Source organism: Elephas maximus, chromosome 1, assembly GCF_024166365.1.
Source record: "Elephas maximus indicus isolate mEleMax1 chromosome 1, mEleMax1 primary haplotype, whole genome shotgun sequence".
In the NCBI taxonomy this organism is placed as follows: domain Eukaryota; kingdom Metazoa; phylum Chordata; class Mammalia; order Proboscidea; family Elephantidae; genus Elephas; species Elephas maximus.
In genome coordinates this window covers 28,793,783-28,821,334 of record NC_064819.1, presented here as the reverse complement: position 1 = coordinate 28,821,334, position 27,552 = coordinate 28,793,783, and the positions used below count along the sequence as shown (strand labels likewise).

The 27,552-nt window shown below is 43.5% G+C and overlaps 1 protein-coding gene across 2 annotated transcripts in view; it reads right to left on the bottom strand.

The window, feature by feature from the left end:
- Nucleotides 1-27,552, bottom strand: part of DGKG (diacylglycerol kinase gamma) — a 248,355-nt gene that overhangs the window by 165,051 nt on the left and 55,752 nt on the right. The window contains exon 3 of one of the 2 annotated variants that reach the window (XM_049880842.1): nucleotides 6,364-6,440. In XM_049880842.1, coding sequence (XP_049736799.1) covers nucleotides 6,364-6,440 — 77 coding nt within the window. Of the gene's footprint in view, nucleotides 1-6,363; nucleotides 6,441-27,552 lie in introns of those variants that run through there. The other variant, XM_049880850.1, reaches the window with a different exon arrangement.

Sequence of the window (27,552 nt, the reverse complement as noted above, 5' to 3'; positions counted from 1 at the left end):
GCCATCCCGCTGAAATGGGACTACCAAAAGCCCCAAAGGTCCTGGCTTCAGACTTCTGATTCATGCAGATCTCCTGGACCATTGTAATACCTCTCAAAGGATTCCTTGCCCCAGCCCTATCTCTTGGTCCTCCAATCCATCTTATCCATCCTTGCTGGATTGATTTGATACAACTCTGATCAGAGTGCTTCTCTACTCAAAACTTTCCATTCTAATTGCCCACGGGAGAGATGAGACCAGTAGTCTCTAAACTTTTATAATCATGCACCCCATCGACAACATTTTTGAGTATGCACTCACCATATGTTTATCTTTAATTATTTATAAATTACACACACACACATATATACCAAAAAAAGAAGAAAAAAATCAAACCCATTGTCATCGAGTTGATTCTGATTCAACAACCTTATTGGACAGAATAGAACCCCCCCCCAATAGGGTTTCCAAGGCTGTAAATCTTTACAGAGGCAGACTGCCATATCTTTCTCCCGCAGAACAGCTAATGGGTTCTAACTGCCAACCTTCCAGTTAGCAACCGAGCGCTTTAGTCACTGTGTCACCCGGGCTGTCTCTGTCTCTATATATACATATATGAGACCTCCAGCTGTCGAGTCAATTCCAACTCATAGTGACCCCTTAGGGTTTCCAAGGCTGTAAATCTCTACGGAAGCAGACTGCCACATCTTTCTCCCACGGTTTCAAACTGCCAACTTTTTGGTTAGCAGTCGATTGCTTTAACCACTGTGCCACTGCGGCTCCTTTTACATTTATATAGCTATAAGTTGGCATTGACTTGACGGCAATGGGTTTTTTTTTTTTTTATGCACAATACAAAATAAATAGAAAGTAAATGGAAAGTCTAATACGTAGTGTTTGCACAGTTCAATGTACCATCCTGTGCAGGTCCTGAGCCTTTGGAACTCACCACCCTCCTACGATCCCTATCCAACCTAGATTTGTAGCTGCTCAAGCTCTAAGAGCATCTAGTCTTTTCTATCACTCCCTCCGTGCACCTACACTCTGCCCATGATGATCTCCGCTCTTTCCTGACTAAGCCTCCTTGCACGTTACTCCACATAACTGCTTCCTTCTCTACCTGTTAACACTCTAGCCATCCTTTAAGATCCAGCTGGATGCTCCCTCCTTTAAGGTTCCTGGTATGATCTCCTCTCTGCCTGGCTTTCTACACCTTTGCACCTCGGTTCCTGTCTTGCGACACTCATGTCTGCTGCTCTGTATTATATAAAGTTGTTTGTGACATACCTTGGCTCCTCTACTAATTCAAAGCCCCTGGAGGGTAGTGAGAGGGTCTTATTTCATCTTTGTATCCCCCACACCATCTATCCCAGTGTTTGCGGATAGGTACCTGAATGGTTGATGAGTTCTAATTGGTACACTCAGGAAAAGCCTGGTGTCTGGTCTCTGGTTGTCATCAGTTACTGTGGGGCCCATTCACTCACTGTGTACGGAGGCTACTAAGTACAAGACACAGTGGTAGGCCCCACTAGGGAATATCTCAATAAATTATTCATGGGTTCCCACCTTCAAGAAACTCAGTGTAATATAAGGGAAGTACAGGTATTGAAACAATTACTACACAGGCTCAACAGTGGCAAGCACCATAGGAAACAAACTGGCAAGCTGTTATGAGAACTTAGAAAACAATGACGGAGCACACTTCCAGCCATTCATGTTCCTGTCCTGGGGAACGGGATGGCACAGAATAAACTCCAAAACACAGAGCATGCAAACCAGAAGAGCCTCATAAGGAACTAGATTTCCTCATGTTCCTGAGGCTCAGGAGGTTCAGAGAGTTACCCCAGGTCACCCACCTGGCTAGCAGCAGAGTAAAACCTTGCCTAGTGCCTCTGCCACTGTACCCATTCCGGGTCCAGGTGTTGAGCAGGGCTTGACATGGTGTTCCCTGCCATTCCCTTCAAGCACCCCAAGCTCAGAATGGGGCTGTGTGCTACTCTCCAAGTGACAGCTGGGCTATGAGAGAGAAAGTTCTTCACATGCACAGGCCAGGCACAGACTAACTGTTTAGTAAATGAGTGATCAATGACTCGGTAGGGAGTGGCTGGGTACTATGCCCGAATCAGATAAGCTGGCAGTTCTCTGAGCCCAGGAATAACATCATAGACATCCCCATCGTTCAGGACAAAGGAACACTGTTTTCCTTCAGCAGCTGCAACTTCCATGCAAGAACCGGCTGAGCGATTGCTGAGGCTACAACCTGTATAAAGGAGGCAGGTGCTTCTCACACGGGTGAAGAGGGAAGGAAAGTGAGGTAGGAAGTTCACCACGCACCAGGCACTTTACATACGTGATTTACTTCATTCTCAAACAACAGTGTGGGGTGGGACTTGTCGTTACTTGCCATCTAGTTGATTCTGACTCACGGTGATGCCATGTGTGCAGAGTAGAACTGCTCCATAGGGTTTTCAGTGGCTGTGACCTTTTGGAAGGAGATCACCAGGTCTGTCTTTTAAGACACCTCTGGGTGGGTTCCAACCACCAACCTTTTGGGTAGTAGTCAAGTGCTTAACTGTTTGTGGCACCCAGGTACTCCATGGGTTGGGACTATTACCGCCATTGTGTGGATAAAACAAATTCTGGGAAGGTAAGTAACTTGCTCAAGTCATAAAGCAAGTGGCAGAGGTGGGATTTATTTGCATTCAGGTGTGTCTGTGTTCAGGCTCATGGTGCCACTAGGTCACCTGGACTTTCTGTCCACTATGTTATTGGCCACTCTCCGGCTGTCTTCAGTCACACTCTATTCTCCAGAGAACCGCTTGGTGCTGATGGGCAAAGCTGTGTTCAGCACAACCACACGCAAGCCCACTACTCTGCAAACTCTGATTCTGCCTTCTCTTTCCTAGCAACCTACCCCTTTCCATACCTAACTAATTTCTCGTTGAGACATTCTAGCAGCAAGCAGTAAGCCATCAAGCTCGAGAGAAATTAAACCCTGCTGTTTCCCTAGCCCTGTGCCATGACATTACACCTGCTAGAAGCCAGCCCCTCTGTGTGAGAGAAGGAAATCAGAGTGACAGGGCTTCCCCGGGACGCGGCACTGGCAGGCATACAAAGGGTTGGGGCCAGCCCTGACAGAGGCGTGGGTGGCAGCGCGCTCATAACAGCCACGCATCTCCTGGCTTCTGAAGGCACCTGTGGCCTTAATACCCTCGGCAGCCCTGACCAGACTGCTCCCCTCCCACTCATGAGCCCCAGGGCGGACAGGCTTGTTAGCAGCCCCCGCCTGGCTTTGTTCCTGTTTTCTTGGTGCTGGGGTAGCGGATGGGGGGAAGGCAGTGAGTTTTTTGCTGGCTTTGCCATCTTCTCTGCATGGCTTCTTCTCAGGAATGTTGTTTGAAAGGCTACATTCTGAATCTTGCCCCTGTTCAGGCAACCTCCCTCCTGTTCCATTCTTCCAGCAATTGGTACATTTTATCCGAAGCCTCTCTCAGGTGTACCTTGAGGGCACTGGTTCTGTGAATTCATTTCTTGTGCCCAGTGAAGGAGGCATTGATGCAGGGCTTGTTGAATGGATGGCAATGTGAATAGATACACAGTCAGCCTCTTCCCAAGTTAGTCCTGCTCAGTCAGTCACTTTTATGCAATTAGCCCTCATAAAACGGCCTTAAAAAAAAAAAAAAAAAAAACCCAAACCAAACCCATTGCCATCTACTCAATTCTGACTCGTAGTGACCCTATAGGACAGAGCAGAGCTGCCCCCATAGGGGTTCCAAGGGTGTAATCTTTACAGAAGCAGACTGCCACATCTTTCTCCCATACAGCAGCTGGTGAAGTTGAACTGCTGACCATTTGGTTAGCAGCTGAGCTTTTAATCACTGTGCCTAAGAGCAGAAAAAAGGGAATTTAGTTTAAGACATTCTGGGAGAGGGGGGCAGAAGAGAAGTAACGGGTGCCATTTTTTTTAGTGCTCTATAAAGTGTTAGGCACTTTGCAAAAATTACATTTAATGCAGTTATGCCCAAACTTCATGGTTTTTTTGTTTTTTTTGCTTTTGTTATCCTCAAAGCCAAAAACTAAGCTGGTTGCCATTGAGTCAATTCTGACTCATAGCAACCCTACAGGACAGAGTAGAACTGCTCCATAGGGTTTCCAAGGAGCAGCGGATGGATTCCAACTGCCGACCTTTTGATTAGTGCCAAGCTCTTAACCACTGGGCCACCAAGGCTCCTTGCTACCCTCAGAGATGAGAAAGTTGAGGCTCAAAGAAGTGAAACATTCAAGGCCGTATTGCTGGTTGGCAGCACAAATAGGATTCTAACCTAAGGCTATAACTTTGAGATCATGGCTCTTGAACTTGACACTGCCAGTAGGAAGTAAGCTCCTTGAGGACAGAGACTGAGCTTCCTCATCTTTATATCTTTTACAGTGTCCAGCACAGTGCTTGCATGCCCCAGGGATGTTAAAAAAAAAAAAAAATTCTTTTTTTTTTTTTTGTTAGATGAGTTAAATTTGAAAATGGGGAGAAGCCTTGCATTCATTTATTCACTTCACAAATATTTATTGAGTGTCTGCCCTGAGTCAGACACAGTTCTGGGCATTGGGGATACAACAGTGAATAAAAATATTCTAGTCGGGGAGATAGACAATTAAATAAGTAAATTACAGAGCGTGACAAATGGTGAGAGGTATTAAGGAGGAAAAGAAGGCAGAGCAGGGGGTATCAGAAAAGTGTCAGGAAAGGGGTTTGAACTTTTTAGATAGAGAAGTGACATTCACGGAGAAGGTGACGCTTGAAGCAAAGACTCAAAGAAGGTGTGGTTACCTGTGGGAAAAAAGTCCAGGAAGAGGGAACAGCAAGCAGAAAGGTACTGGGGTTAGGGCAGCAATGGCTTGTTTGAGAGCATCATGGAAGCTAATATGGGTGGAAAACAACAAGGAGGGGGAGAGTACCAAGAGATGTGGCTGGGGAGTGGAATGGTGGTACAGATTGCAATGACCTTGAATTTTACTCTGAGTGGCAAGTGGGGGAAACCATGTGAGATTGTTGAGCAGAGTGGTGACATGGTTTAAGGTTGAACAGGTTGTTCAGCATGAGTGTGAAGAACAGACTTCAGAGTTTAAGGGCAGAAGCAGGAAGATCAGCTAGGAGACACTGCAATAATCTAGGCAAAATACAGTGCTGCCTCAGGTCAGGATAGAAGCAGCGCAGATGGTGAAATGTGTCTAGATTTTGGATATATTTTGGAGGTAGAAATAACAGGGTTTGCTGATGAATTAGATGTGGGATGTGAGAGAAAGAGAAGTGAAATGATGACTCCCAAGTTTTAGGCTGAGTAACTTGAAGAACGGAATTATCATTTCCTGAAATGGGGGAGGCTGCTGGAAAAACGGTTTTGTAGGGTAAGTTTAGGAGCTCAGTTTAGCTCCTGTTAAGCTTGAGACGCCTCTTTAAATGGAAACATCAAGAAGAGAGGTAAGAGGAAAACCATGAGAGTGCAGGGTCCTGAGAATCTAATGAAAGTGTTTCAAGGCGGAGGATTTGATCAACTGTACCTGGTGCTGATGAGTAAAATGGTCAGTGGGCTTAGCCATGTGGAAATCCTTGGTTATCTTGATCATTTGTTTTAGTGAAGGAATGGGGATACAGGCTAACGGAAGGGCTTTCAAGAAAGTAAGAAGAGAAATTACAATCAGGGAGCATAAACAAATCTTGCTGTGAAGGGCAGGAGAGAAATGGAGTGGTAGCTGGAGGGAAAAGTGGAATCAAGAGAGAACTTTTGTTTTTAATATAAAAGAAATAACTGCATGTTTATATGTTGATGGGGGAAAACTACTATATAGGTTAAAGTTGATGATGTAAGAGAGAGAGAGAGAGGAGTAAGAGAGTGAATGGGAACACACTGTTGAAGCAATAACTTTCAAAAAGTCATGAGAGGATGGGATTAAGTGCACAAGTGGAGAGGCTGTACTTATATCGGAGCATGGACGGTCCATTCCTAGTTACAGAAGAAAAGTACAGGTAGGTGGGCAGATGAGGTGGAGGTGAAGGAACTGTGGAAGATCTCTTCTGATTGCTTCTATTTTCTCAGCGAAGTAGAAACCAAGGTTGTTAACTGAGAGTGAGGGCTCAGGAAGAGGAGTGAGAGATTCGAGGACAGAGGAGAAGGCATAATAGTTTTCTAGTAAAGTGGGAGGGCATGGACTTAGGAAATGTATGATGCCAGGTAGCACTAATGGTTCTCTTGAGAGGAGGAGAAAATATGTTGAGAAGGAAATTCTTCAGGGTGAGCTGAACCTCCAAGACGGAAACAAATTGTGGAAAGTCTGAAACAGGTTTTTTTTTTTTTCTTTTTTTAAGGCTTGAAATGGAAATGTTCTTACCTCATGTGTGTCATACTTTTTGAGGCTCCCTCCCTCATTAAATTCAGTCAAGACATCCTTGATCTTCTTGGAGGAATCTGAAGAGACACAATCCACACAGAAGACACTGATGAATGACTATGGGAGATGATAAAGTCAGCTCTTCCCTGTCCAGCCATGGTTAGGATGTAGCAGCCTCTCACTCCTGGGACAATATGGGGAACTTTCACCCTTGTCTGCAGTTCTGCCCTCTCCTTTCCTTTCTCAGAGCCTATTCTCTCTCCTGCTGTCTGAACCATCTTTCTAAAACACAAATATGATCAGATCATGTCCCTCATCAAAACCCTTCTATGGCTCTCAGTTTTTCCAGGAGAAAGCCTAAACCCCTAGCTTGGTATATAATATAAGTCCTTGGTGATCTGGCCTAGCCTATTCCTTATTTCTTACCTTAACCTCCCATTCACTTTTCAGCCACGTCAAATGACTTTTCTGGAATTCCCTGAATACACTGTATACCCTTCACGGAGTCCCCTCTGTGTCTTGCAAACTTCACTCAGTCCTGAACACCCAGCTCAATGTCAGCTTCTTTGTAAAGCCTTCCTTGACTGTACCAGGCAGAGTTAATCATTGTCATTCCCTGCCCTGGCTCCCACATGACCTGTACGTAACTCTATGACAGCACTTGTTATAAAACCCGTTGCCATTGAGTTGATTCCAACTCATAGCGACCCTATACTACAGAGTAGAACTGCCCCCATAGAGTTTCCAAGGAGCGCCTGATGGATCTGAACTGCTGACCTTTTGGTTAGCCGCTGTAGCACTTAACCACTACGCCACCAGGGTTTCCTGCACTTGTTATAGTGTTATAATTATTCATTAACTTGCCTATATTCCTTGTCTCCTGTTTCAGTTCTAATATGGGCTCCTTGAGAGCTATCACCAGCTGGTGTGTCTTTGTATATAATACCAAGGCCTGACATGTAAACAGTGTTCAATAGAACAATATATTAGATGAGTGCAATAAACATCTGAGCAGAAATTAAAACGTATTTAAAAATACCTTAGTTATAGAGATGGGTGGGCACGAAGCCCTATGTGGCTCTGTCCTTGGTCCTGAAACATTATTGCACGCGAGAGCAGGGTGATTTCTTCTAACTCTGGGATCCTGACAACTCTGCCCATTTTTCTAGATTATTTGCAGTGGTTAAGAGTTTGGCTGCTAAACAAAAAGTCAGCAGTTCAAATCCACCAAAAAGCCGCTCCTTGGAAACCCTATGAAGCAGTTCTACTCTGTCCTATAGGGTTGCTATGAGTCGGAGTTGACTCAGTGGCAACAGGTTTGGTTTTTGATGAAGAAAATTGAGATATTCATACTGGCACATAAAAAGCATAACCTTGATTGATGTCTCATGATTAACATGGCTGATTTCGTGTTCCTATGACAGCTCTATCATATTTCTCACAGCCAGAACTTCTTCCACTGGAAATTCAGTCCTCCCACACCGTGCTTTCCCTGGAATGTTACCCATATGTTCCACTTATCTTGGAAGGAGACAAAGAAATACTCAGAGAACTTATGAAGCATGGTGCTTTAGAAAATTCTGCTTTCCACAGAAAATAATTCAGAAACCACTGAAGACAATGGTGGCTTCTTCTTTTTGGAGTTTTAAGGAAATTGGGAGACAAGAAAAGGGAGTGAATAATTGTCATTAAGAACACATTGTGAGCCCAAGAGTATGGCCCTTGGACACCCTTTTAACTCCATCCTGGTCACTCCTGAAGTTCATCCTCCAGCCAAAGATTAGACAGGTCTATAAAATAAACAATAACACATGTAGTTCAACCATGTATGTGAGACTAAATGGGGACACCAGCCCAAAGGCAAAGAAAAGGAGGCAGGAAGGGACAGGAAAACTGGAAGAATGGAAATGGGGAACCCAAGGTCGAGAAGGGGAAACTGTTGACACATCACGGGGCTGGCAATCAATGTCACAAAACAATTTGTGTACTAATTGTTAAATGAGAAATGAATTTGCTCTGCAAACTTTGACCTACAGCGCGCACACACACACATACACACACACACACACACACACGCACAAGAACGTATTCGGAGTGCATCCTGTGTGATTATCTCCACTCTAGATATCAAAGAAAACCAAGGTCCTGTGATCTCTGCTCTCCCTGTCTGGGCAGTGTTGTAGATAATTAAGAGCTTCCTAAACTCCATCACCGCTTCTATTTAAACATCTGAGCAAAGGGCAATGCCATTAAAGGCTGACTCAGTGTTCCGTGATGTTCAGGCTCTTTGTACAGAACCATATGCTCTCTCTGGCCTAGGTAAAGTGGACATGCTCATAGACTGTGATGTTCTTCATGGCTTTGCTGACCTGGATTCTTCAAGCAAAAGTTATAATAATTTCAAGACTGAGACATGTTGAAATGCCACAGGAAAATGCTGCTGTTGTCTAAAAATGGAAATTTCTTTCTGAAATTCAAAACAGATGTCAAAAAACGAATAGCTTCGTGAGATCCAGGCAGCAGATGCCATCAATTTGGGCTGCTTACATTCAATTCAGAAAACACCACCAAGGGTAAGAGACTGCAAGGTACTGTTAATGAACCAGCGGGGGAGAGGATCTGAATAATTGTGGTAATAATAGACTCCACTTCTTGTGGAACTTTCCCGCACATTCTCATTTACTCCCACCCACCAATCTATGCAAGTTTGGTAATGTTTTCTTCAGTTTACAGATGAAGCTGAAATTCAGAAAAATGAGGTGTCATGTCTAAGAGCCAGAGTTTGAACCCAGATCTAGTCTGGCTCAAAAGTCTATACTCTTTTCCATTAAGCATTACTTACTATAACTTCCTGAACATTTGTTAACACAAGGAAAAGTGCAAGTAATGCTGCAGCAATGATACAAAGCTCTATGAAGCAGAGTGGAGAAGCAATAAAATTAAGATTAGAGAGGAGTGGGGGTAGGGACTGGGGATGCCCTGTGAAGTAGGTGGGACTTTGATTGGAAAGCATTGAACGTTATTTAAATGGTGCAAAAATATAATCAGGTCTCTGTTTTCTGAAGGCCATTATGGCAATAAAATGGAAGAGTTCAGAATCGGTTCAGAATTCAGTTAACGTCACATATGAGGTCATGGGGACGTGGGGACTTCTGGTGTGGTTTCTGCAAGGGTAGTGTAGGGTCAGCACTTGGACTGAAAACCCAGGGAATGATTCCACTTCTGACGTTATCACATTTTGAAGATCCCACAGTTCACCCTTTGGTTCTAAAGTACTGTTGATCCGTTTGTCAAACCCTCTGTTATTTTTAAATGTATGTGCTGTAACAATGATTCTCTTTTAGGCACTAATTACATATACATATGCATATGTATACATATATGTATTTATCACATGGAGCCCTGGTAGTGCAGTGGTTAAGCGTTATGTCTGCTAACCAAAAGTTGGCAGTTTGAATCCATCAGCTGCTCCTTGGAAATCCTGTTGGGCAGTTTTACTCTGTCCTATAGGGTTACTATGAGCTGAAATCGGCTTGAGGGCAATGGGTTTGGTTTGGTTTATTTATCATATATTCACATTCAAGTAAACAGAGTTCTTTTTAACACCTTTTTTATTTTTTAAATTATACTTTCAGTGAAGGTTTACAGAACAAACTAGTTTCTCATTAAACAGCTAGTACACATATTGTTTTATGACATTGGTTAACAACCCCACTACTTGTCAACACTCTCCCTTCTCAACCTTGGGTTCCTATTACCAGCTTTCCTGTCCCCTCCTGCCTTCTAGTCCTTGCCCCTAGGCTGGTGTGCCCCTTTAGTCTTGTTTTATTTTATGGGCCTGTCTAACCTTTGGCTGAAGGGTGAATCTTGGGAGTGACTTCATTACTGAACTAAAAAGGTGTCCGGGGGCCATACTCTCAGGGTTTCTCCAGTCTCTGTCAGGCCAACAAGTCTGGGCTTTCTTTTTGAGTTAGAATTTTGTTCTACATTATTCTCCAGCTCTGTCCAGAGCCCTCTATTGTGATCCCTGTCAGAGCAGTCAGTGGTGGTAGCTGGGCACCGACTAATTGTACTGGACTCAGTCTGGTGGAAGCCGTGGTAGATGTGGCCCATTAGTCCTTTGAACTAATCTTTCCCTTGTATCTTTAGTTTTCTTCATTCTCCCTTGTTCACAAAGGGATGAAACCAGTGAAGTATCCTAGATGGCCACTCACAGGCTCTTAAGACCCCATATGTAACTCACCAAAGTAGAATGTAGAACATTTTCTTTATAAACTATGTTATGCCAATTAAGCTAGATGTTCCCCAAGACCATGGTTCCTACAGCCCTCAGCCTAGCAATTCAGTCCCAGAGAATTTTTAAAAGGAAAAAAAACAAAAAACAGAGAAATCATTTACTTTAAAATCTCTGATTGATAGCCTAAAATTGAGTAGACCAAAAGATTGCTGACTCCTAACTTTCCATGAGGGGCATTTCTCACCCCATTTTTATTTCAATTTTATTATGGGCTCTTAGAATCAGCATCTTTTTATGGGCTCATAGAATCAACCCATTTTTTATGGGCTCAGAATCAACCCTTTTTCAAAAAAGAAAAACGATCTAATTCTCAAATTACTTTCTCTTTAGATGGCCTTCGATATTTTATGCCGGTTTCCTTCTCAACAGGTTACTGGCTGGGTTCTTTTTATGTGACGAGTAAGTGGGTATTATGTCCAACTAACCCACCATGGATCACTGTCTTATTCTTTCATTTAAAAACAGTTCGCAACAGAGAGCCTTCTTCAAAGCATTCCCTGATCTTCCTTCAGGTGCCTTCTATGGACCCAATAGTAGAGCCTTAGTAGAGAACTTCTTTGTCGAAGTGTGCACCATAACACCACCACTAGACTCCGGGGAGATGGAATTCCATTTGTGAGTGGTACAAAGTAAGGCCATGTCCACAGCTCTTTGCAACAATTTCTATTTAGTGCTTACTAAATGCATTGCACTGGGCCAATCTGCTGCAAAAGATCTCTTTAAAGTGTTAAAAAGCAAAGATATCATTTTAAGGACTAAGGTGCGCCTGACTCAAGCCACGGTGTTTTCAATTGCCTCATATGCATGTGAATGCTGGACAATGAATAAGGAAGACTGAACAAGAATTGATGCCTTTAAATTATGGCATTGGTGAACAATACTGAATATACCATGGACTGTCAGAAGAACGAACAAATCTTTCTTGGAAGAAGTACAACCAGAATGCTCCTTAGAAGCCAGGATGGCAAGACTTCGTCTCACATACTTTGGACATGTTGTCAGGAAGGACTAGTCCCTGGAGAAGGACATCATGCTTGTAAAGTAGAGGATCAGCAAAAAAGAGGAAGACCCTCAACGAGATAGACTGACACAGTGGCTACAACAATGGGCTCAAACATACCGACTGTGAGGCTGGTGCAGGACCAGGCAGTGCTTCATTATGTTGTACATAGGGTTGCTATGAGTTGGAAATCAACTCAACAGCACCTAACAACAAAACAACATATGCTAGGCAAGGAGCCCTGGTGGTGCAGTGGTTAAGCGCTTGGCTGCTAACTGAAAGGTCAGTGGTTCGAACCCACTAGCCACTCCACAGAAAAAAGATGTGGCAGTCTGCTTCCTTAAAGACTACAGCCTTGGCAACCCTATGGGGCAGTTCTACTCTGTCCTATAGGGCCATTATGAATTGGACTCAACTTGACGGCAACAGGTCTGGTTTTTGTTTTATATGCTAGGCATTGTTCCAGTCACCTTGTATATGTTATTTAAGTCCCCACCACTATGCTCTAAGGTAGGAATAAAAAAAAAAAAAACCAAAAAACCAAACGCGTTGCCACTGAGTTGATTCTGACTCATAGCGACCCTAAAGGACAGAGTAGAACTGCCCTATAGGGTTTCTAAGGAGCGCCTGGTGGATTCAAACTGCCGACCTTTTGGTTAGCCGCCAAACGCTTTACCACTGTGCCCGTTGCCATCGAGTCGATTCCGATTCACAGCGACCGTATATTTATCCCTATTTTGCAGAAGAGGGAACTGAAGTTTATAGGATTTAAGTGATTCTTTCAAGGGCACAGAGCAAGTGAGAGGGTCACTCATATTTTTAACATATCTAAATAATGTGACACAGTTATTAGATTCACCAGATGAGAGAACATCTGTAAGTCAGAAGATAAAGTTCTTCCTCCATGACAGTGGTTCTCAACCCTGGCTGAACTTAGAATCTCACAGGGAGCACCAAAAACTGAAAACTATGCTTCAGTGCAGACGGATTAAGTCAGCGTCTCTTGGGGGACCCAGAAACCAGTATATTTTAAGGCTTCCTGGGGATTCAAATATGCAGACAAGGTTGAGCATGGCCGTTCTGTGATGGGATTTTATTGTTAGAAATGAAGATTACCTTAAGGAGCACCTGAACTTTTTGGATAATTATTGCAAAAGAAAAAAAAAATGCTTATAACTCTGCTGAATCTACAATTGTTGTGCTTGGAAGACACTCTTCGTTGTTTAAGTGGACAACGCTATAGGACTCCATCCAACAAGTCAACTTCTTCTGCTCTTTGCAAGGTGGGGGTGCATTTTGCAGTTAACCCACTCTAGCAGGACCATGAGCATGTGTTTTTACCCCAGATCAGGTGTTTAGAGGGCTCTGCTGTGTGATCAAGGTTGCTAGTGGTAACAAGTGCTTTATGAAATGTTCAATCCAAAATTGTCTCTTTCATACTTTATGTGCCAAGAATTCTGGGATCTTAACCGAACAGTTGTCCTTGACGTTTCAGCAAATTCAAAGACTTTTTAAGGAGAAAATGTGCCTACTCACAGGACCCTTTGTGTGGAATAGGGATGCCCTCCATGTGAACAAGCAGACAAACCAGGAGCTTCACTGCCGAGAGCAGAACATCAGCTGTGCTGTGGAACCAGAACCCAAAGTTTAGGGACCGTCTTCTAGTCAAGAATGGCACAGTGGTTAAGAGCTTGGCTGCTAACCAAAAGGTCAGCCAGCAGTTTAAATCCACCAGCTACTCCTTGGAAACCCTATGAGGCAGTTCTACTCTGTCCTATAGGGTTGCTATGAGTTGGAATTGGCTTGACGGCAATGGGTTTGGTTTTTTTTTTTGGTTAGTCAGACCATTAAACTCTAAATTTTGACATAAATCATCACTTCGCAGACCTGAGAACCCATATATGAGAATGAAGCTCTTAGGTGCTTGATAACTCTCCATTCCCTGAAGTTCTCTGAGAGCCTCTCAAATTTTAGTGTGCATATGAGTCACCGGGGCTTTGGTTAAAATGCAGATTCTGACTGAGTAGGTTTGAGCCAGGGCTCAAGGTTCTGGATTTCTAATACGATTCTATTGTTGTTGTTAGGTGCTGTCAAGTCAGTTCTGACTCATAGTGACCCTATAGAACAGAGTAGAACTGCCCCATAGGGTTTCCAAAGAGTAGTTGGTGGATTTGAACTGCCAACTTTTAGTCAGCAGTCGAGCTCTTAACCTCTGTGCCATCAGGGCTACAATAAGATTCTAGATGATGCTGATGCTGCTAGTCCATGGACCTCACTTTTGAGGAGCTGCCCCTAAACAACATCCCTGTATATCTGTGGCTGGTTGGTGAGGCTTGTCTGTCACAACAGAGAAAGGATCATGACTCTGAGGATAGACGGACATGTTCCACAGATTGGGAAGGCCATAAGTGACTGTCCACCTGAGGGGGAAGGGGGAGAGGTGTAAATGGGATGGGGGGAGACATGAAGAGAAGGGGAAAGGAAAGGGAAAGTTGGCATATTAAAAAAAAAACTAGATTTTTCTACTTCTGATGAAGGTTATGATGTATGAATAAGGTTTCTAAGCACCTCCAGGGATTCAAGAACAGGGTGAAACGTACAAAATGAGAGCAAGGTTTTCTAAGGGTTTTACAGACATGGAGGATAACGTCCTAACAGAGATGCCAGGGCCAGGGGCACTGCATCAAAGGACTCTGCCTCCTCAGCTGGGAGAAATAAGCCCCAAACAAGTGGAATGGATGTGGGATGCACAAGATACTTCAGCTCCATGAGCACTGAGTCACTGTATTCCCAACATGCAGCCTGTGGCCTAGCGTAAAATAGAAGCTCAGTAAAGATTGGATGAATAAATAAGGGCTAGAAAAGCAGTTGAGCTGGTCATGCTTGTCCCGTGTATCACATATCTCCCGGGGTGTAGGAAGAAAAGGTAGACCAGTGGTTCTCAACCTTGACTGAAGATTGGAAACAACTGGGGAGCTTAAGAAACACTGACGCCCGGGTCCCACCCCTACGGATTATGATTAAATGGTCTGGAGTATGGACCAGGCATTGGGATTTTTTCAAAGCCTTCCAGAGGGTTCCATGGTGTTGCCAAGGCCAAGGACCACTGAGGAAGACCAAGTTAACTACTTGAGGGAGCCTGTGGAAGAGATGGCTCTGCCACAGAAGTTACACATAGAATAAGAGGAAAAGACTTTACATTGAAGAAGAGAGGGCTTTGACTGATATAAGAAAACTCTCTTTAAGATACTAACATTTTCTGATTCATCATAAATGATCTGAATGATTGGTATGGCTTATCTGCATAAATTTGTATTGCTAGAAAAATGTCCCACTTTCTCTTCACATAAGTGGGCCTCATTAGTCACATTTCAAGTAAAGGGGGAGAAATGGACCAAACAACTCCTACCTTCTTGAGACTAAAAGTGCAGTCACTGGACCAGCAGCATCAGCATCACTGGGGGCTTGTTAGAAATACAGAACCTTGCTTCTACCCCAGACCTACTGACTCAGAATCTGTATGTTAACAAGATCTCGGGAGATTCATGTGCACATTAGAGGTTGAGAGGCACTGGTCTACAGAGATCTCTCCCAACAGATTCTATGATTGCTTGTGGGCAGGGTCCCAGCATCACTAATGGAAAAGTAGGCCAGCTGTCCTGAAAGAGAGGTGGGTGAGAAACAGTTGTGGTTGTCCCTTCCAACATGGAAGAAACTGGACATGCCTCTTTATCGGCTCAAGACTCCATCAGCATTTGATTAGGTCTCACTCTACTGGCCAACATGTGTGCCAACATTTTAATAAAGCTCACTCAGAGTCTTACGTTGTTCTAAAAATTGGCCCTGAACATTTTTTCTGGCTCCCCTATTAAAATTAACATGTTTAAACTTTGAGCAATAGATTAGCTACCTCTTAAAGTCAAAACTTTGCCTCAATCTGGTACTAAACAAATGTATTTCCTGAGAGCACAATTTACCAATTCATTCTCTTCAGACACACTTCCAAAATTTACCTTATTATAATTTAATGGACATGCATTATTTATTTTTACCAATGGCTGAAGGTTAAGTTCCTAAAAATACTTTTTGCTTAATTTCTTAGAATTGAGTTGAGACAAACTGAATTTGCACTGGATTCAAGAGACTTTCATTCTGATCCCTGCTCTGCTGCTGACTTGCTGTGTGACCTTGGGCAAGTCACTGAATTAGTCTAGATTTGGTGTTCTCATCTGTAAAATGGGGAGGGCTGGAATTGATTATGGCTAAGATCTCTCCTAGCTTTAAAGATTCTACGAAGTCCAAGCAATCACTGCCTGATGCAGAAAATATCTGATTTAATTTCTTAGAGAATTAAAAGTCCAAATTGATGCTTTATCATTTTTTCCTGTTCTTTCCTTTCTGAATAAACTGGTGGTGTCTGTCTTTAGTGAATCATGGAAGTTTTAAAGAACTAACCAGAACAACAAAACTAAAAAAAAAAAGATCATCACCCATACACTAGGACTGGAGGGCAATGAGTCAATTGTATCTCTGTCTGAAGCTGTTAGGAGGGTCAGGAGGGACCCTCCTCACATGCTCATGCTCTCTGGAGTAGAAAAGAAGCCTGTTAATTGGAAGGGATAATGAAGGCCATCTAATTAACCAGATAGCTGATGCTTTAATCTCCCCTATTCTGTCAAATCTATTCTTGAGATAGTCTCTAAATCCAAATTGAAATGGAAGAAATTAAGTAAATGAGCTGAACAGAAAATTTCAAAGGGTGGCTTGAGAAGACAAAGCAAAGTATTATAATGAAATATGCAAAGACCTGGAGTTAGAAAACCAAAAGGGAAGAACATGCTTGGCATTTCTCAAGCTGAAAAAACTGACAAAAAAATTCAAGCCTTGAGTTGCAATATTGGGGGATTCTGTGGGTAAAATAATAAATGACACAGGAACCATCAAAAGAAGATGGAAGGAATACAGAGTCACTGTACCAAAAAGAATTGGTTGATGTTCAGGAGGTAGAATATAATCAAGAACCAATGGTACTAAAAGAGGAAGTCCAAGCTGCACCGAAGGCATTGGTAAGAAAACAAGGTCCCGTGAATTGAAAGAATGCCAACTGAGATGTTTCAACAAATGGATGCAACGCTGGAAGCACCCACTCCTCTATGCCAAGAAATTTGGAAGAGCTACCTGGTCAACTGACTGAAACAGATCCATATTTGTGCCCATTCCAAAGACAGGTGATCTAACAGAATGTGGAAATTATCAAACAATATCATTAATATCACACGCAAGTAAAATTTTGCTGAAGATCATTAAAAAGTGGTTGCCGCGATACATCAACAGGAAACTGCCATAAATTCAAGCTGGATTCAGAAGAGGACATGGAATGAGGGATATTATTGCTGATGCCAGATGGATCTTGTCAGAAACAGAGGGTACCAGAGAGATGCTTACCTGTGTTTTATTGACTATACAAAGGCATTCAACTGCGAGGATCATAACAAATTGCAAAGAATGGAAATTCCAGAACACTTAATTGTGCTTATGTGGAAACTGTACACAGACCAAGAGACAGTCATTCGAACAAAACAAGGGAATACTTCTCTGTAGTAGTAGTCAAGAAGTCAAAAGATGCATTGTATTGGGCAATCTGCTGCAAAAGACCTGTTTAAAGAGTTGAAAGCAAAGATGTCACTTTGAGGACTAAGGTGCGCTTGACCTAAGCCATGGTATTTTGGATCACTTCATGCATGTGAAAGCCAGACAATGAATAAGGGAGACCAAAGAATAATTGATGCTTTTGAATTATAGCACTGGCGAAGAATACTGAATATACCAGGGACTGCCAGAAGAACGAACAAATCTGTCTTGGAAGAAGTACAGCCAGAATGCTCCTTGAAAGCCAGGATAGTGAAATTTCATCTCACATACTTTGGACATGTTATCAAGAGGGGACCAATCCCTGGAGAAGGACATCATGCTTGGTAAAGTAGAGGAAGACCCTCAATGAGATGGATTACACAGTAGCTGCAACACTGGACCGAAAGAACTGCGAGGATGGTGCAGGACCGGGCAGTGTTTTGTTCTGTTGTGCATGAGGTCGCTATGAGTTGGAACCCAGTCAAAGGCACCCAACAACAACACCAACAAAAGTGTCTATTAAGGAACGCTGGTGGCACAGTGGTTAGCTTGGCTGCTAACCGAATGGTCAGCAGTTTGAACCCACCAGTTGCTCCTTGGGAGAAAAATGTGGCAGTCTGCTTTCATAAAGATTACAGCCTTGGAAACCTGATAAGGTAGTTCTACTCTGTCCTATAGAATCCCTATGAGTTGGAATCTACCCAAGGGCACACAACAACAACAACCACCACAACATAGTGTCTACTATGGGTTGGATTTTCTGCTAACTGAAAAGTCGGTGGTTCAAATCTACCCACTGGCTCTTCAGAAGAAAGACCTGGTGATCTGCTCCCATAAAGATTACAGCCAAGAAAACCCTATGGGGCACTTCTACTCTGTCACATAGGATCACTGAGTCCAAATCAACTTGAAAGCACACAACAACAAAAAACAGATGTGTTGAAGTCTTAACTTCCAGAACCTCAGAATGACCTTATTTGGAAATAGGGTCTTTCCAGATGAAATTAGTTAACATGAGGTCATACTGGAATAGGGTGGGCCCTAATCCAATGTGACTGGTGTTCATATAAAAAGAGAAGAGACAGAATCAGAGAGACGTGGGGAGAAGACAGCCACATGAAGACAGAGGCAGAGACTGGGGTTGTGCTGCCACAGCCAAGGAATGCCTGGGCTTCCTGAAGTTGGAAGAGACAAAGAAAGGTCTTCCCCTAGAGCCTCCAGAGAGTACATGGCCCTGTTAACACCCTGAATGCAGGTTTCTAGCTTACATAACTGTGAGAGAGTAAGTTTCTGTTGGGTTAAGTCACCTATTTTGTGGTAATATGCTACAGATGGAAACCGTGGTGGCATAGTGGTTAAGAGCTACGGCTGCTAACCAAAAGGTTGGTAATTCGAGTCTGCCAGGTGCTCCTTGGAAACTGTATGGGCCAGTTCTACTCTGTCCTTTTGGGTCGCTATGAGTCAGAATTAACTCGACGGCAACAGGTTACGGTTTTTATAGTTATGCTACAGATGCCCTGGGAAATTAATACAATGTCTCGGTCCATGTCTTGGATTGAATTGTGTTCCCCCAAAATATGTGTCAACTTGGTTAGGCCATGATTCCCAATATTGTGTAGTTGTTCTCCATTTTGTGACTGGTGTAATTTTCCAGTGTGTTGTAAATCCTAATCTCTGCCTGTGGTTAATGAGGCAAGATTAGATTATGTTAAAGAGGATCAGGGTTGGATGTAACACCTTATTCAAGTCACATCCCTGATCCAATGTAAAGGGAGTTTCTCTGGGGTTTGGCCTCAATCACCTTTCATTTACAAGAGATAAAAGGAGAGGGAAGCGAGCAGAGAGTTGGGGACCTCACTCCACCAAGGAACAAGAGCCAGGAGAACAGCACATCCTTTAGACCTGGGGTCCCTGAGCTGAGAAGCTCCTCCTTGACCAGGGGAAAATTGATGACACAGGGACCTTCCTCCAGAACCAACAGAGAGAAAAAGACTTCCCCTGGTGCTGGCATCCTGAATTAGGACTTGTAGGCTACTAGACTGTGAGAGAATAAATTTCTCTTTGTTAAATTCACTTGTCATATTTCTGTTATAGCATCACTAGATGGCTAAAACTGTCCACTTCCCCATCTAGACAGTCCAGGGAAAGGAAACTCAATCCTCTTCCATCTGGGACAGGTTTGACCATTAGGAATTCGTGTATTCCTTACTTTAAGCTAAAATCTTTCTTTCTATAATTTCTTCCCATCAGTCCTAGCACTACCTCTTGAAGCCATTCAAAATTAATTTAACACCTCTGGAGCAGTAACTAAAGCAATGGACTGCTAACCAAAAGGTCTCCGCGGGAGAAAGATGTGGCGGTCTGCTTCTATAGAGATTTACAGCCCCGGAAACCCTATGGGGTCGCTATGAGTCGGAGTCGACTTGACAGCAGTAGGTTTGTTTTTTTTCCCCCCAAAACAGCACATTAGTTATTTGAATACAACCAGCTTTCCCTCACCTTTCTCCCACCCTGTCTTTCTCCAGGAAATATGCACAGTATCTTTCTTTAGCTATCCATCCAGGACAGGCTGTGAGTCCCTCAACATGCAGATCTAATTTGTCCATATCCGTTGTAAACTGTGGTACCCAGAAATAAACACAATTCTCTAAGAAGATCTGTTCAGGGTAGAGTAGAATATGGATATCTGCTTGCCTGATTGAACACTGTAAGTCTATTAATACATCCTAAGATCGCAGTTAGTGGTTTGGTTAAATAAAATAATGTCTATCTATTCAAGACAAATCTCTGCAATCATGCGAAACCACGCGTCTGAAGCCAGTTAAGAATATGGGAACATCTCATGAGTTATCGTGTGGGAGCTCACTTCCATAGATGTTGTTGTTAGGTGGCACTGAGTCGATTCTGACTCATAGCAACCCTACGCACAACAGAACGAAACACTGCCCAGCCCTGGGCCATCCTCACAAGTGTTGCTATGTTGTTTGTGCCCATCGTTGCAGCCACTGTGTCAATCCATCCCATTGAGGGTCTTCCTCTTTTTCGCTGACCCTCTACTTTACTAAGCATGATGGCTTCTCTAGTGACTGATTCCTCCTGATAACATGTCCAAGGTGTGTGAGACGTAGTATTACCATCCTTGCTTCTAAGGAGCATTCCGGTTGTACTTCTTTCAAGACAGATTTGTTTGTTCTTTTGGCAGTCCATGGTATATTCGATATTCTTCACCGACACCACAATTCAAAGGCGTCAGTTCTTCTTTGGTCTTCCTTATTAGTTGTCCAGCTTTCACGTGCATATGAGGCGAATGAAAACACCATGGCTTGGGTCAGGTGTACCTTAGTCCTCAAGGTGACATCTTTGCTTTTCAACACTTTGAAGAGGTCTTTTGCAGCCGATTTGCCCAATGCAATGTCTTTTGATTCTTGACTGCTGCTTTTATGGCTGTTGATTGTGGATCGAAGTAAAATGAAATCCTTGACAACCTCAACATTTTCTCCATTCCTCATGATGTTGTTTATTGGTTCAGTTGTGAGGATTTTTGTTTTCTTTATGTTGAGGTGTAATCCCTACTGAAGGATGTGGTCTTTGTTCTTCAGCAAGTGCTTTAAGTCCTCTTCACTTTCAGCAAGCAAGGTTGTTTCATCTGCATAATGCAGGTTGTTAATGAGTTTTCCTCCAATTCTGATGCTTTGTTCCAAAGATGGCTGCCATCAGTCCTTTTCCTCCCTGTGTGAGCCACTCTTCCATCTGCATGTGCAGTCTATTCCTCTGCCCTTTGAACCTGGACTGATAGAAAGTGGAAAGAGTTCCATTTTGAGACTTCAAACCAGGTGTTAAAAAGTTCTGGCAGCTGCTGCTTTTATGCTCATGAGCCACCGTGTAAGAAGTCCAGGCTACCCTGCCAGAAAGAGAGGCCACGTGGAGAGGCCCCAGAGGATGAGGAAGCGCTTGGAGAAAGGTCCCATGGAGGAAAAATGAGGTGCCAGACATGTTGGATGTTCTACCCTTCAACTGTTTGAGGCATCCTACCTGAAGCTTCAAACATTGTGGAACAAAAACTAGTCATACTTGCTGTTCCCTGACTAAATTTCTGACCCATAGAATCACAGGAAAAAACAAAACGATTGCTGTTTTAACCCACAAAGTTTTGAAGTAGTTTTGGCACACAATAGAAAATTGAAATATATTGTTAAGGTGAAGAAAATAGCATACAATATAGCATATCACGTGTATTCCTGAGTTTGTTTTATATACACACACATATATTTATATTTCTACTTACAACTAATATAAACATGATAGCAGTGGTTGTCACTGGGAGATAGTATCATTGGTAGCTTTAGTCTTCATCTTTCTTGTTTTATAAAAAACATAATTTCTTAATATCACCATTTTTTAAAATTGTACTTTAGATGAAGGTTTACAGAACAAACTACCTTCTCATTAAACAGTACACATACTGTTTTATGACCTTGGTTAACAACCCCACGACAAGTCAACACTCTCCCTTCTCAACCTTGGGCTTCCTATTACCAGCTTTCCTTTCCCCTCCAGCCTTCTAGTCCTTTCCCCTAGGCTGGTGTGCTCCCTTTAGTCTTGTTTTGTTTTATGGACCTGTCTAATCTTTGGCTAAAGGGTGAACCTCAGGAATGGCTTCATTACTGAGCTAAAAGGGTATCCGGGGGCCATACTCTCTGGATTTCTCCAGTCTCTCTCAGGCCAGTAAGTTTGGTTTTTCTTTTGTGAGTTAGAATTTTGTTGTACATTTTTCTCCAGCTCTGTCCGGGACCCTCTATTGTGATCCCTGTCAGAGCAGTCAGTGGTGGTACCCGGGCACCATCTAGTTGTATTGGACTCAGTCTGGTGGCAGCCATGGTTGTTGTGGTCCATCAGTCCTTTGGACTAATCTTTCCCTTGTGTCTTTAGTTTTTTTCATTCTCCCTCACTCCCGAAGGGGTAAGATCAGTGGAATATCTTAGATGGCTGCTCACAAGCTTTTAAGACCCCAGACGCTACTCACCAAAGTAGAATGTAGAACATTTTCTTTATAAACTATGTTGTGCTAATTGAGCTAGATGTTCCCCGAGACCGTGGTCCTCACAGCCCACAGTCCAGCAATTCGGTTGCTCAGGGAGTTTGGATGTGTCGCTGAAGTTTCCATGACCTTGCCTCGTACAAGTTGTGCTGGCTTCCCCAGGATTGTGTACTGCCTTACCCTTCACTAAAGCTACCACTTATCTACTGTCTATTTAGTGTTTTTCCATCCCCATCCCTCCCCTTGCTTGTAACCATCAAAGATTGTTTCTTTTTGTGTGTAAACCTTTTCAGGAGTTTTTACAGTACTGGTCTCCTACAATACTTGGCCTTTTTTTGACTGACTTATTTCACTCAGCATAATGCCCTCCAGATTCATCCACATTATGAGATGCTTTGCAGATTCATCACTATTCTTTATCATTGCATAATACTCCATTGTGTGTATGTACCATAGTTTGTTTATCCATTCATCTGTGAATGGGCATCTAGGTTGTTTCTATCTTTTTGCTGCTGTCAACGATGCTACAATGAACATAGGTGTTCATATGTCTATTGGTGTGATGACTCTTATTTCTCTAGGATATATTCTTAGGAGTGTGATTGCTGGATCATGTGGTATTTCTATTTCTAGCTTTCTAGGGAAGCGCCATATTGTTTTCCAAAATGGTTGTATCATTTTGCATTCCCATCAGCAGTGCATAAGAGTTCTGATCTCCCCACAGCCTCTCCAACATTTGTTATTTTCTGTTTTTTTGATTCATGCCAGTAATGCCGGGGTGAGATGGTATCTCATTGTGGTTTTGATCTGCATTTCTCTAATGGCTAGTGCTATGAGTCGGAATTGACTCAACGGCAATGGGTTTTTTTTTTTTTTTTAAATGGCTAGTGTCATGGATTCAATTATGTCCTCCCAAAAATGTGTGTATCAACTTGGTTAGGCCATGCTTCCCAGTATTGAGTGGTTGTTCTCTGTTTTGGGATTGTAATTTTATGTTAAAAGAATTAGGGTGGGATTTTAACACCACCTTTACTCAGGTCACCTCCCTGATCCAATGCAAAGAGTTTCCCTGGGGTGTGGCCTGCATCACCTTTTATTTCTCAAGAGATAAAAGGAAAGGGAAGCAAGCAGGGAGTCGGGGACCTCATACCATCAAGAATGTAGCACCAGGAGCAGAGCGTGTCCTTTGGACCTGGGGTCCCTGTGGCTGAAAAGCTCCTCAACCGGGGGAAGCTTGATGACAAGGATTTTCCTCCAGAGCCAACAGACAGAGAAAGCCATGCCCTGGAGCTGACACCCTGAATTTGGACTTGTAACCTACTAGACTGTGAAAGAATAAATTTATCTTTGTTAAAACCATTCTCTTGTGGTATCCCTGTTATAGCAGCACTAGATGACTAACATAGCTAGTGAGCTTGAGCATTTCCTCATGCGTCTGTTGGCTGCTTTAATGTTTTCTTCGGTGAAGGGTCTGTTCATTTCCTTTGCCCATTTTTTAATTGGATTATTTGTCTTTTTGTTGTAGAGATATTGGGTTTTTCTGTAGATTTTAGAGATTAGACCTCTGTCTGATTTGTAATACCCCAAACTTTTTTCCCAGTCTGTAGGCTCTCTTTACTCTTTTGGTGAAGTCTTTTGATGAGCACAAGTGTTTAATTTTTAGAAGATCCCAGTTACCTAGCTTATCTTTTGGACTTTGTGTGCTGTTAGTTATGGTTTGTATCCTGTTAATGTCGTGTATTAGGGCCTCTAGTGTTGATCCTATTTTTTCTTCCATCAACTTTATAGTTTTTGGCTTTATATTTAGATCTTTGATCCATTTTGAATTAGTTTTTGTGTATGGTAATATCACCGTTTTTTGACGCGCACTTACATTGTTGGGAAACCCTGGTGGCATGGTGGTTAGGTGCTACGGCTGCTAACCAAAAGGTCGGCAGTTTGAATCTGCCAGGTGCTCCTTGGAAACTCTATGGGGCAGTTCTATATAGGGTTGCTATGAGTCGGAATTGACTCGACAGCAGTGGGTGGGCTACATTGTTGAGGAGCCCTGGTGGCGTAGTGGTTAAGAGCTCAGTCTGCTAATCAAAAGGTCAGCATTTCAAATCCACCAGATGCTCCTTGGAAACCCTATGGGGTAGTTCACTCTGTCCTATAGGGTCACTATGCGTCAGACTTGATGGCAATGGGGTTTTGGTTGTTTTTACGTTATTGATCGTGTTGATTGTTGTGGACATATATATGTACATTTTATCTTACAACTGTCCTTGGAGACACATAGATAGAAGGGAACCAGAGAAGGTGCAGGTTTTATGCTACATCAATGGAACACACCAAGAACTCCTTGTCTTGAAATTTTTGGTCTCTGTTGCTTAGTAAAGGAGCCCTGGTGGCACAGTGTTAAGCACTGGCCTGCTAACCGAAAAATTGGCAGTTTGAACCCACCAGCAGCTCCACAGGAGAAAGACGTGGCAGTTGTAAAGGTTACAGCCTTAGAAAGCCCACGGGGCAGTTCCACTCTGCCCTGTAAGGTTGCTGTGAGTTGGAATCAACTTGCTAGCAGTGGGTTACTGCCTAGTAACTGCACTGGAGAAAGTTCTCAATCTCAGGCTGTACACTTCCACTATTTTGCTATTGTAAAGCTCCTGTTTAGGTGATTATGGAAGAGCAGTTGCTATGGCAATGCAATCTGACTGAATACCAGAATGCATCTAAAATTGGTACAAGCAGCTTTTTCAGGGTTTCCTCTGAGGATTAATAATTTTCTAAGAATTGTATTTCTCCCCCCTCCTGTTAGAATAATAGTGCCAGAGAACCTGGCCCAGTCCTGGGGCACGGCCAACGTGAGGAAGGGTCAGAGAAGGACAAAGACGATGGCCAGGGAAAAGATCCAAGCCACCAAGGAACCCCTTCCTACTAAACACTCTGCTTTCTTTTCAACTGGTGGCTTCCTCAGCTGCTTTCCCACATCTGGTATCCCTCCTTCCTTTAGTCCCCCTGGCTCTGTACTCTTGTTACTCTTGTTGTCCTTCTGGTTCTTCTCTCTGTGTCTTCTGCTGATTCCTCTTCTTCCCTGATCCCCAGTTCTGGGCATACCTTGAGCCCCATTCTCCATCCTCTCTTCTTCCCTTCCTAACATTCTTGCCCTCAGCAGTGCTGCGTCCATTCTTATTTTTTTCTTTCCTTGCTGTCTGCACACACTGATTCCAGAGTCAGATCTCCAGGCTAACCCCTCATTCTCATTCACATCCCCCCATGCTCCCCCAGAGGCCCATGGGATACCTTACTTGGAAAGCAGGATCACCCACCATGGGGTTCTTACCTTCCCAGTTCCTCCCCCAACTCTTTGCACGCCATGTGCTCCAGGCTCCCAGCCTGCAACCTGCTTATCATTTGTGAGGCTACCTTGGCCTCCTTCTCACTTCCCTGCCCTTGCTCGAGCCACTTCCCCTGCCTAGAAGGCCCTCCTCTCTTTCCCCTCCTACTAGTGTTTCTAGGGAACCCTGAGGGTGTAATGGTTAAGAGTTTAGCGGTTAGCCATAAACGTCCGCAGTTCAAATCCACTAGCCACTCCTTGGAAACTCTATGGGGTAGTTCTACCCTGTCCTGAGTCAGAATCAACTCGAAGGCAACAGATTCGTTTTTTTAGCATTTCTAGAGTCTAGAAGGAGCCCCGGTGGCATAGTGGTTAAGAGCTACAGCTGCTAACCAAAAGGTCAGCAGTTCGAATCCACCAGCCACTCCTTGGAAACCCTATGGGGCAGTTCTGTTCTGTAGGGTTGCTATGAGTCAGAATCGACTCAACGGCCATGGGCTTGGTTTGGTTTTAGAGTCTAGAAACGACATCTGCAACAGGAGGCCTCCCACTAGGCTGGGCTCGGTCCCCTCCTCCGTGCCCCCCTTCTTAGCACCTATCATACTGTGACATCTTCGTCTGAATCCCACCCATCTTCCCCCACTAGGCCGCTCCCTTGGAGCCTGAAGCATAATGAATGAATAAGCGGATGTGTCATCACCATCTGAAAATCCACATTCCAAAGCCATCCTTACCAGCCCTGAACCTAATGCTGCCGGTTCCCACAGAGTCATGGTCTTTCAGGGTTTTTTTTTTTTTTAATTGTACTTTAGATGGAGGTTTATAGAACAAACTAGTTTCTCATTAAACAGTTAGTACACATATTGTTTTATGACATTGGTTAACAACCCCACAACATGTTGACACTCTCCCTTCTCAACCTTGGGCTCCTATTACCAGCTTTCCTGTCCTCTCCTGCCTTCTAGTCCTTGCCCCTGGGCTGGTGTGCCCCTTTAGTCTCATTTTGTTTTATGGGCCTATCTAGTCTTTGGCTGAAGGGTGAGCCTCAGGAGTGACTTCATTACTGAGCTGAAGGGGTGTCCGGGGGCCATACTCTCAGGGTTTCTCCAGTCTCTGCCAGGCCAGCAAATCTGATCTTTCTTTTTAAGTTAGAATTTTGATCTACATTTTTCTCCAGGTCTGGACCCTCTATTGTGATCCCTGTCAGAGAACTCAGTGGTGGTACCCAGGCACCACCTAGTTGTACTGGACTCAGTCTAGTGGAGGCCATGGTAGATGTGGTCCATTAGTCCTTTGGACTAATCTTTCCCTTGTGTCTTTAGTTTTCTTCATTCTTCCTTGCTCCTGAAGGGGTGAGACCAGTGGAGTATCCTAGATGGCTGCTGACAGGCTTTTAAGACCTCAGATGCATTCACCAAGGTAGAATGTAGAACATTTTCTTTACAAACTATGTTATGCCAGTTGAGCTAGGTGTTCCCGAGACCATGGTCCCCATAGCCTCTTTGAGGTATTTTTGATGGCTTCCTTTTGTTCCATACATTTTGATGATACTTCCACCACAATTTTCCAAAAGATTAGCATTTGTTCATTGCCACCATCATCAGCTTAGCCTAGTCCCTCAGCTCACACTAGATTTCATCCACAGGACCCTGTCTAACTTCCCTGACCCGGCATCTTCCTGGGCCAGCTCACCCTGCATACGGCCCCCAGATTCATTACTTTAAACTCAGCTTTTGCCACCTCAGTCCAAAACCCACATCTTGACACCCAGGCCTCAAGTCCTCCTGCTACCTCCCTGCCTCCTTCTGTCCTCCTCCCCGTTCCAGTCCAGAAGCTCTCCTATCACTGCACGCACACCCTCTTCCTTTGTGGTCCTCTACCTGGGCTTCCATTGTTTCTCTCCCTCTGCC